The sequence below is a fragment of the Lipotes vexillifer genome, unplaced genomic scaffold (assembly GCF_000442215.2).
Source record: "Lipotes vexillifer unplaced genomic scaffold, Lipotes_vexillifer_v1.1 scaffold496, whole genome shotgun sequence".
Classification (NCBI taxonomy): Eukaryota; Metazoa; Chordata; class Mammalia; order Artiodactyla; family Lipotidae; genus Lipotes; species Lipotes vexillifer.
This window is the reverse complement of record NW_006786690.1, coordinates 2,833,053-2,843,840: the sequence shown is the minus strand read 5'-3', so window position 1 is coordinate 2,843,840 and position 10,788 is coordinate 2,833,053. Positions and strand designations below refer to the sequence as shown.

The following is a 10,788-nucleotide window of genomic DNA, read 5'->3' as shown; positions in this document are numbered from 1 at the left end:
ACTCTTTCCTTAACAGTGAATGGTGTATTGATCATACTTAGTATAAAAAGATAGTTGTTTGCATCTATAACTTGTCTTCATTACCAGCCTGACTAGTGAAGTGAGGTGATTCTGAAGAGGTCACTGCAGAGATCGCAGGCTGTCTTTGTCCTTATAAGACTTCTGTATTCCTACATACTCGAGGGCTGAGGGCTACTTCATGTTTTGAGGCTTATTGAAACCGGTTCTCGTGCAGTTTGGGTGGGGGGTGACCTCTGTACTCAACAATTTCTACACACAGTTGAAGGCTTGAGTTGGCAACTAGTATTCAGAGTAACTAGAAGATGTTTAGCCTTCCTCTTCTTCTTCCTCTTCTTTTAAACCCCTGATATGTGGGCCATATCAGCTCAGGTAAGAAACTGTAGCCTTTAGGTCATAGAGCCATCGGGTGTCAAGAGTCCAGTTATAAGTGATTATCAAATTTTTCTTGTAGTTCCTTTAAGTATGCTAGTTTGTTTTGTTTTGTTTTGTTTTAGGTTATGGTTTTATTCTTATTCTCTTTTTGGTTATTTTCTCACATGGAAACATAGGACATTGAAGGTCATCACTGAAAGGGACCTTTTAGTTACTCCAAGCCTTTCATTTTACAAATGAAACTGAGGCACAGAATAAATATCTTAGGTCATTAGTGTATTATAATAGATTCTAATCTGAGTTAAATTTTTTTTATGAGAATATTTTAAAAGAGAAGTCACATAATCAACACTTAATAGCCTCTTTTGCTATTACACCTACTGATAACACATTGGGAGTTCTGCTTTGTATCATCTCACCCTCAAAGTTTGTGAGTGTAAACCTTTGTTTTTCTTTTTTGAGTCAAAACCCAAATGTCTTTTCCCATTTGAAATCTTCATTACCTGTTGAAACAGTAGTCCACCCTGTTTCTCTAGGTCCCGTAATTCTCAGATTAGCCTTGCTAGTAAAGTGGCTTCTCCTTTACTGTTCTTTCTTGTAATTAATAATTTGGTGTCTACGTTTCATCTGAAGCTTATCTGTCATGTAGTTTATATTTTAAATCTGTTCAGAGTGAGGTCTTAGTCCCCACAGGGCATAAGAAAATTTAAATTAAAAATTAAATTTACTAATGAATGTCAGAATTTTCATTGTTCTGTTAATGAACTCTCCTTAGTGTTAATGGGGAATCAAGACTAGTAAACTTTAGAAAATACTTCCAGATTCACAGGAAGCATCGATCCTGTACTGGGCAAGAAATTTAGAACTAATTACAGTTGACCCTTGAACAACATGGGTTTGAATTGTGCGACTCCACTTATACGCACATGGTTTTTTTTTTTTTTTTTTTTTTACAATAAATGCATATTATAGTACTAAACGATCCTCGGTTGATTGAATCTGCCAGCGCAGAAGCCCAAGCCCCCCACATGGTTTAAGGGTTAATTTTATATTATTTGACTTCTTTGTATACACAAACTTAGCCAATAGATGTCAAACTGGCTTGGTATTTATTTTAGTATATCTGCTGGGAGACTACTATGAGTTAGTCCAGTTGATTATAATTGTATTTTTCAGGTGTGCTTTTTGTGTTAATTGGTTAAATGCCTAACAGCTCAGAATTAAGGTCTGTGATTCTTATCTATATTTTAACCACATTGCTCCCAGTGGCTTTAGTGCTCAGACAGCTTTGGTCCTTTGTCTTTGGGGTAGTGTTTTTAGTTAATAGTTTGCAACTGTTGAACTGTAGGAACATACTTTTTAAAAAATCAAGAACTTGGAGCAGTGACACCCAGACTTTGGGCCTTAAATTTTAAATATCTGTATTTGAACATTGTATTTTTCTAGGCTTTAGAACAGTTGTTCCTAACAAGGAATCAAAAATCACTTGAAGAACCTTTTTAAACATATACCTGCTAGACCATAGCCCAAACCTGGTGAACACAAATTTCAAATAAGCTTCCAGGCTATTTCTGATGTACATTCTGTCAAAAAGCAATGCTCTAAGGCAGTGTTTTCAGACTTTTGTCACCTTGCGTCATGATAACAATGTTTTATGTCATGACTCAGACTGCATATTTATATACAGAAACAAAAATTTCACAATACAAAATTTACCCTTACCACAAGTTAAAGCACTTAGATTTTGATTTTCTTTTCTTCCTTTCTTTTTTTTTTTTTTTTTTAAAATCCTGGTTCTCACCCAGGGTCTTGACTGACTATGCTGTAGTTTGAAAAACACTGCTTTGAGGGATAGAGTGACAGCTGCTGCACTTTGCGTTGACAGTGATTGAAACTAAATCATCTTGATCACTTAGTTATAAATGTTACTGACTCTGAATCAACTATAATTCTTCTTTGGTTTAGTGGTAGACGGAGGAGAAGCCCCTCCCCACCGCCTGCCAGAAGGCGACGTTCTCCTTCTCCTGCTCCTCCGCCTCGTCGACGCAGGTCTCCCACACCACCACCACGACGCAGGTACTTTATCACGTAGGCTGGTGGGAGCTAAAGGGAGCAACTTGGAATCTTTGTGACTGAAATATTTTATTCGAGTGGCATGCACAGCTGTTTACAAAATACCGCATAGTATACAATTCCATTTACATGAAAAGTCCAGAACACACGAATCTGTAGAGATAGAGAGTTATTAGATAAATGGTGCCTAGGGTGGGATGGGAATGGGGAGTCATGATGGTTGAACACTGTGAATATAGTTGACCCTTGAGCAAGGAGAGGAGTTAGGGGCACCGACCCTCCACGGAGTTGAAAATCTGAGTATTACTTCACAGTTGGCCCTCTGTATCTGCGGATTCAGCCAACAGCAGATTGTGTAGTACTGCAATACATATTTTAAAAAAAATCCACATATAAATGGACCCATGCAGTTCAAAACCATGTTCAAGGGTCAACTGTATACTAAAACAATTGAAATGCACACTTCCGATGGGTGAATTTTATGATTTGTGAACCACATATCAATAAAGATGTTAAATTAAAAGGCAGGATCACTAGTGATTACAGAGGGAAAAAATATTAACTTTATAGTGGGGAGTTAAGTTTTGCTTTTTGGAACTTTCTGAATTTTTTTCCTCTTCAAATATTTTCGATCCACGGGTGGTTGAATTTGTGGATACTGGATCTTTGGACACAGAGTGCTGACCCTGTCAGACAAACCCAAATTGAAAGCCATTTTACAAAGTAACTGATGAGTACTCTTCAAAAAAAATGTCAATCATGAGAGGTAGAGAGACTGAGGAGCAGTTACAAATTGGCAGAAACTAAGGACACGTGACAACTAAACGCAATGTAGGATCCTGATTTTTGGAACCTGGAACAGAAAAAGGACATTAGTAGAGAAAACTGGGGTGACATTAGTATTTTAGTTAATACCAAGGTAAATTTCGTAGTTTTGGTAATTTTTCTGCGGTTGTATGGGATGTTAAGTGGAAAGTCTCCACTATTTTTGCAACTCTTCTGTAAATCAAAAATGATTTCAAAATAAAAAGGGAAAAAAAATTTTAAGAGCATTGCTCAAACACATTATCAAGCGGTATAGTTGCTGCTACAACTCCTGAATGGCCATTATGTGGCAGGTAAAGTGGTAGATGTTTTATGTACTTCATGTCTCCTCAAGATGATCTTGCTTGGTAGGTGGTATTCCCATTTTTCAGGTGAGGAAATGGGGGTTCAGAGTTATTAAATAATAAGGGCAAAACGGAAAACTCTATGGTGTTGCCCAATGTATGGCCTATCCCAAAGCTGATTTTTAGGCAGGAAAATATTTTGAGCTCAAGGTCTGAATGTTTCGGGAGAAAATCAGGCCATTGGAACTAAATGTTTTATTGAGGTTTAATTCCTGAGAGGCAAGTTAGGGTTATGTAGGGATTAAGCATTAAGAGGAAGGCCAAGTTGAGACTTTGACAGGGATGCGTTCTGCCTAGCAGTAGACTTCCATTGAATACTACTCTTTTGATGCACAAAAAGTGTAAGTCTGTCTTGGTGGGGGCAGGGTAGAGATAACTTTTAAAGCTGTGCAAGTGAATGCTAATTATTAATTCAGAGTCCAAACACCAGTTTAGAGAGGGTACCCCCTACACAGGAGAGCTCTTTAAAGCACAGACTTCCTGAGTTCAAGTTGAACACAGTCAATAGAGTCTTGCTAATGTAGTTATCTAGTTGCTACATAGTGATAACGGATTTTCAGTTTCCTTAGAGCAATGCCAGGTTAAATTAGAGAAAGAGGCTAAGAAATTCCAGAGAGAAGAAGTTGCAGAAAAGAGGCAGTGAACGAGGAGGTTATGGTCTAGGCAGAGGAAAGAATGTTGGAGATGAGGTCAGATGTCCACTTGTGTAGAGCCTCGTAGGCCAGTGGAGAGAGTTTACATCTTCCCTGAGTGAAACGGGCAGCCACTTGCAGCTGTGTGGGCAATGGACTGCAGGTGGGGCAAGAGCAGAAGTTAGGTACCACCTGGGAGGCTATGTAGTCATCTGAGAGAGAGATCATCTTGACTCGAAAGGTGGTCAGATCTCAATATATTTCCAAGTCAACACTAACGAGATTTTCTAAAGGATTTGATGTGGGGTATGTGAGAAAAGTGTCAAGGGTAGTGTCATAATTGTGGTTTGAAGAATAGGAAGAATGGAGCTGGTATTTATGGGTTTGGGAAGGAATGTGAGAGAAGCAGGTGTAGGGAGGAAGACCAGAAGTATGGCGCTGAGCATATGCAGTTTGAGGCATTCAGGAGATGCAGAATAGGCAGTGGAAACATGAGGCCAGAGATCTGGGAGGACTGAGCCGATGATACAAATTTGTTAGTTGTGTGTGTGTGTGTGTGTGTGTGTGTGTGTGTGTGTACGTGTGTGTGTACGAACATGCACCTCAGGACATGTGAAATGAGGCAGAAAGGAGGAAGAAACTAGTAGAGGAGATTAAGATGGTCAGGAAGAATCATGAAAGTGTTATCCTGGAATTCAAGTGAAGACAGTGTTTCAAAGGTGACTGTAGCAATAATGAAGGGTGAAAACCAGTAAGAAGGGTATAGTTTTTAAGGATGTTAATAAGAAGTTGGTGATGTATTGTTCTGAGTTTTTTTAAGTTATATCATTATTTATAAAGTTTCTCTGCATGTAATTCAAGTCATCCTGGAAAATATAGCTGTATTCCAGAACAGACAGTTTTGATGAACACTGATGGTCACTCATAACAACCAGAGAGAAAGCAGCTCTAATTATTCTTAACGTGAGGCTACAGAGAAAAGCAAAGTGGAAAGAAGTTTCCACAGCATTTAAAAATGATAAGTTAGCCAAAGAACTAAAGAGGAGAGCTAATATTTCAGCCTCAGTCCCTTATCTCCTAGGAGATGAAAACTCTAGATAGCCTTTTGAGTTAGAATGAAATACTAACGAGAAATTCATGATGTCAGAACGGGTTACTGTACTGCAAAGACATTTCAATGAGTTAAGTATTGCAGGCTATTTGAAACTTAATTTATTGGAAAGACAACAACTTACAGAAATGAAAATATATAACAGAGAGGGAGAGGGGAAGGGAGAGAGAGAAGTCCAAATGTTTAACAACCAAATGTATTAAAGGGACTTAGCCAAATAATATATCACTAGAGCTTAATTCCCTTGAATTGTAGGGTCAGAGAAGATCCTTAGGAACTGATTGATAACCTAGGTTCTGCAAAACCTGCTGTTCTGAGGGGAAGGGGAATCTGTAAAGTTCAATAAAATTTCTGGAAAGAATGAATGCAACACTTTCTGAAACCACGGGAAAACATCAAAAGAAGTGTTAAAATAACCTAGGAAGGTATACCAAATGGTGCAGAAATCAGGACTAATTAAAGTAACTCTATGAAGTTGATTCTCTTAGACTATAATTTAAATGTGAATGAATTTAAGTTTCATAACAAATTTTGTAATTATTGCAATTGTTTATATTTTATCTGTTGTTTAAGATATTTGTAAATGTGTTATTGCCATATAAGTTATTTGAGAGAAATTAGTCACATCATTCCTTATGTTTACATGTTTAAGAAAATTAACTTTCATAGTTATATATTTTAGATGGAAGTTTAACACATTGAACATTAAATTACAAAGGGAAGTGTGTATTCCTTTTCCCTATAAAAGCTCCTTGGAAACTGAAGAATTAAATACAAAGCTGAATAAAAACCAGCCTAGTCTTCAAGGATTTAAGGGCAGAACTGTGGAGACACATCAACATGTATTTATAAGGCAATGTAGTCCATAAGATTGAGGCATGCGTTAGGGAAATAGTTCTCAAATTTTTGATCTCAAAACACTGTTATACTTTTTTTTTTTTTCTCTGTACGCGGGCCTCTCACTGTTGTGGCCTCTCCCGCTGCGGAGCACAGGCTCCGGACGCGCAGGCTCAGCGGCCATGGCTCACGGGCCCAGCCGCTCCGCGGCATATGGGATCTTCCCGGACCCGGGCACGAACCCATGTCCCCTGCATCGGCAGGTGGACTCTCAACCACTGCGCCACCAGGGAAGCCCTGATTACATTTTTATATAGAAAAATTACACTTTATCACGAGAAGATACCAAAATGTTGACAGTGGTTATATGTTAGAAGGAGAATGATGAGTGATCTTAATTTTTCTTCTTTACATCTTAGTGGTCTTATTTTTTCCTACAGTGTAAATACATTATTTCTATAATAAAAAATGAACCTCACAACTTGTGAAATGTTAGATGGAGTGGAAAGTACTTTGTTGTCCCATATAGCCTTATCTTTGGCAAGCTACATAGATAAGAATAACACTCTTGTTTTTACATTGTCAAGCTTAAATATCATTGGGATATTAAAATATCAGAGCTTAAACTCTTTTCTTTGTGATTCATTAATCATGGCAGGTTTCTGTATTGTATAAAATCAGTGGTGGATGTCCATCTTAATAGGATTGAATTATTGTGCAGGCTGACTGAATGGATTGAGGAAGTTTAAGTAATTGCTTAGAAATGTGAGATTTAAAAATTATAGACTAGATGCAATTATAGCAGCGCCTACCCTTTGCTTAAATTTGGAATATATGTGGTGGAGAACAATGTACCCGCATTCTAGAGATATATCAGACAGTGATTAGAGATGTGGCATTCATACACGCTTGTATTTAGGATAATAGCTATTAAAAGCCCACTTGTTAGGCTGGTATTGTGGGTGATTTACAGATATTCCCATTTAATTTTTGTAACAGCTTTATCAAGGATTGTTATACCCATTTTGGGTTGACAAAAAGGCCTCAGAACACGTCAGGGAATTTGAGGTCAACTAGTTTAATAGGTTCAGGAACCAGAATTCAACTCAGGTCTAGTTGAGTTCAGAGACTTTTCTTCCTGTTGCACATGGTGCTTTTCGTTACATCTGGTGATAGACCCTGGCTCAGGCTAGTCTTGGAGACCTGATTCATAGCTTGTGGTTGGGAGGCCTGGTTTAATGTGAAGTTAGTTGGGGAAATTTAAAAAAAATCATTTATCTTCAAGGTCTGTTTCAACTCTTGGAAGTCTTTGCTTTCAGTGGTGGTTCCCATCTTTTAGGAGTACTTTTCTTAGTGGTGATTGGCCCTGGGTCTTCCTTCCCCCCTGAAGCCGTATGAAATCCTGAGATTAGTCCAGTTGCTTATTCCCTTGAAGAAATAAAATGTTTAGCTGGACAGGTTGATTTTATTGCTTTGGGTTTTCTGGATTTCTAGAATTCAGACCCAGAAGGAGGTGGAAAGAAAAAGAAGAAAAAGAAGGACAAGAAACACAAAAAGGATAAGAAGCACAAGAAGCACAAAAAACACAAGAAGGAAAAGGCTGTAGCTGCAGCTGCTGCAGCTCCTGTGACCCCTGCAGCCATTGCTGCTCCCACAGCCGCGTCAGCACAGGAAGAACCAGAGGCAGAGCCAGAGCCTAAGAAGGTATTTACGAACACTCTCTTACAGTTTGTACAGATAGCTGAATCATTTGGTATTGAGAAGTAGCTAAGTAATTTTTTTCTAATAATTGGATGCTCAGCTGTTAACTCTTTTCTGATCGGTTTCTCTATGACCACCTACCAAGAGCAGGAATTTGCTAAGCCTAACGATAAGAATATGAATGGCATCCGAAAAGCTTAATGTATATTTTTTAAAAGAAATTCAATATAATTAAATATACCGTATACTTCACCCATTTAAAGTATAGTGATTTTATGGGTTTTTTGTGTATTCATAGAGTTGTGCACACATCACAAGAATTTTCTTTTTCTCTGTACTCAGCATCTCCCACCGGTGTCTCAAGATTTAACGATATGACCTTTTTGGCGTTTTTTGTTTTTTTTTTTTTTTCAATATTTTTTTTTTTTAGGAGACTGAAAGTGAGGCTGAAGATAACCTTGATGACTTAGAAAAGCACCTGCGTGAAAAGGCCCTGAGATCAATGCGGAAGGCTCAAGTGTCCCCACAGTCCTAGGTGGAAATGTTTGTTATGATGTAAATTTTATTTGGTTTGTACGCAATTCAGTTTCAAAATTGCTAAAAATGTGTTTGAGCTTTAGACTATAACATTTGTTGTAATAATTGCTAGGTTGAAGTTCACCATGTAAAAAAAAAAGGGCATGGATTTACATTGCAAAAGGTGTCCACAGTGTATTAGTGACATTCTTTCATTGACAGCTGACATAAATTCATTTAGAGTGAAATATTTTAAGCCAAAAAAAAAAAAAATTCCCTTTTTAAAAAAGGGGGTTTAAATACTGTTGGCATTCTTATGGTTTCTTTAAATGCCCCTGTCTATTCCCAGAGGGTTTTCTTTCTACTTTTTCTTTCTTTTTTCCTTTTTCTCATTTGAGTCTTAGCACCCATTTAAGTTATGATGCTTCCAACCTTGTATGGTTTTTGCAAGCTTTCCCAGAAATAAGACCACTGTTGAACTACCACAAAAGTATAAATGAATATTTTAATGCCACAATCTTTCCTGTTGCCTGTGGAGTCTCTGCTGAAATGAATCAGGATTCGAGCTCTAGGATGAGACAGAAAATGAAAGCATGTTGTTTGCCAGGACACTGTGGGTTTATATTGATGTGTAACAAGTTGATTTGGAACACTGGAATTTCACTCTGTTCTGTTTATTTTTATTTTTATTTTTTGTAAAGGCAGTTAACTAGTCCCAGGAAGGATCCTTCAGTTACATAAAATTTTGTTTTATGAAATGTCATGGCTCCATTCATAATTTTGTCTTGTTCTTCCGATTGGTATATACAACTTTCAGAGCTCTTGTATTTGGAAAAGCTGGAAGGGCCCAGACTTTGAAATAGTGTCTTGTTTTCACTGTTTTTGTTTTGTTTTTGTTGGGGTTTTTTTTTGTTTGTTTTTTTAAACTAAAGCTATATAAAGCTTGTGGATTAAACAATAAATTTCTAAATTTAAAAACGTTGGCCACTCACTTTTACTTACCCATCTCAATACGGCAGGAAACCTACCTTAGAAATCTTACAGTGCCTTTACCCCCTTGGCACCTTTGGCAGAGGGAGGATTAGGCAAGGGAAATACAAGGTGATGAAATTGTCTTACCATCTCTGTTTTAGTAATTAATGTGATAAGTGCCATGAAGGGAAAGCACACAGTGAGATTGCAACATATATAATGGGTTAGTCAGCCAGGCATAGGGGAAGAGTTTCAGGCAGAGCAAACAGTATCTGTACACCCCAAGACAGAAGAAGCCTGGCACATTCCAGGAAGCGAACGAAGGTTAAGAAATGACTGGAGCAGCCTCCCTCTGTTGGGGGGCGGTGTGTGTGGTGTGGTGTGGTGTGGTGTGAGCCATATAATTTGAGGAAACTTGGGAGTTGATAACATTGTATAAAAGGTAAAAAAAAAACAACATTCATATGAAAGAAGGAGTTTTTGGCAAGTGGATCTAAGCTTAGCAAGTTGTCACATAGGCAGTTAATTTGATTATAGTTTCTGGCAGTTGAAGCAAAAAGAAGGAAAATGCCTACATGTCTTAATTTCAGGAAAACTTAGTGGGCAGTTTTTTATCTAAAGGATATGGACATAGAGGGGCTATTTTTACAGGTGGGTTTTTAGAGTGATTTGTAACAAGGCAAAAGCTTATTAATGAAGCTGCTTTTGTAGCGACTGAACTAAGGTATCTAGAGTGACTCTCCACCATTGATAGAATCTTACATGTGTCTGCGGCAACTTAGAGCTTTCAGGGATGTTCCACATGACTTCCTTTTGACTTTATAATTCTGTGATGTAGGAAATGCACAGAATATCCAGTTTGTGCTTGTTTTTTGGCCGCTGAGCATGTGGGTTCTTAGTTCCCCAACCAGGGATCGAACCTGTGCCCCCTGCATTGGAAATGTGGAGTCTTAACCACTGGACCGCCAGGATATCCGGTTTATAAGATGGTTGCAGCTGATTTACCCCTTTCAACATGAACAAACCAATGAACATCACTGAGGTACTTGGAATCTATCTAGCCAGTCACTCATTCAATCCATTTATTCACTTGTCCCATTTATTCAACACGCTTTCATTCTTCCACTTGACTGAACTGCTTGTTAAGGTTAGCAGTAACTTCCATTTTGCCAAAATGAGCGATCAATTCTCCATCCTTTACTAGCCCTCTTGGCAGGAGTTGACTCAGTCATTCACTCCGTTGTCGAAACACTTCCTTCTCTTGGGTTCTAGGGGGCAACACTGGTTTACCTTCTAGATGCAGTGCTAGTTTTCCTCCTACCTCAGTAGCTCTTTCATCTCTAGTGGATCCTTTGAAACATGAAGTGATGGAGTCTGTAGGGAA

The 10,788-nt window shown here is 38.1% G+C and overlaps 1 protein-coding gene across 1 annotated transcript in view; it reads left to right on the top strand.

Moving 5' to 3' along the window:
• SRRM1 (serine and arginine repetitive matrix 1) overlaps positions 1–8,451 on the top strand; it is a 29,565-nt gene extending 21,114 nt beyond the window's left edge. The window contains exons 14-17 of the mRNA XM_007459305.1: positions 2,359–2,469; positions 6,127–6,220; positions 7,710–7,919; positions 8,347–8,451. Coding sequence (XP_007459367.1) covers positions 2,359–2,469; positions 6,127–6,220; positions 7,710–7,919; positions 8,347–8,451 — 520 coding nt within the window. The remainder of the gene's footprint in view (positions 1–2,358; positions 2,470–6,126; positions 6,221–7,709; positions 7,920–8,346) is intronic.
• Positions 8,452–10,788: the final 2,337 nt, after the last annotated feature.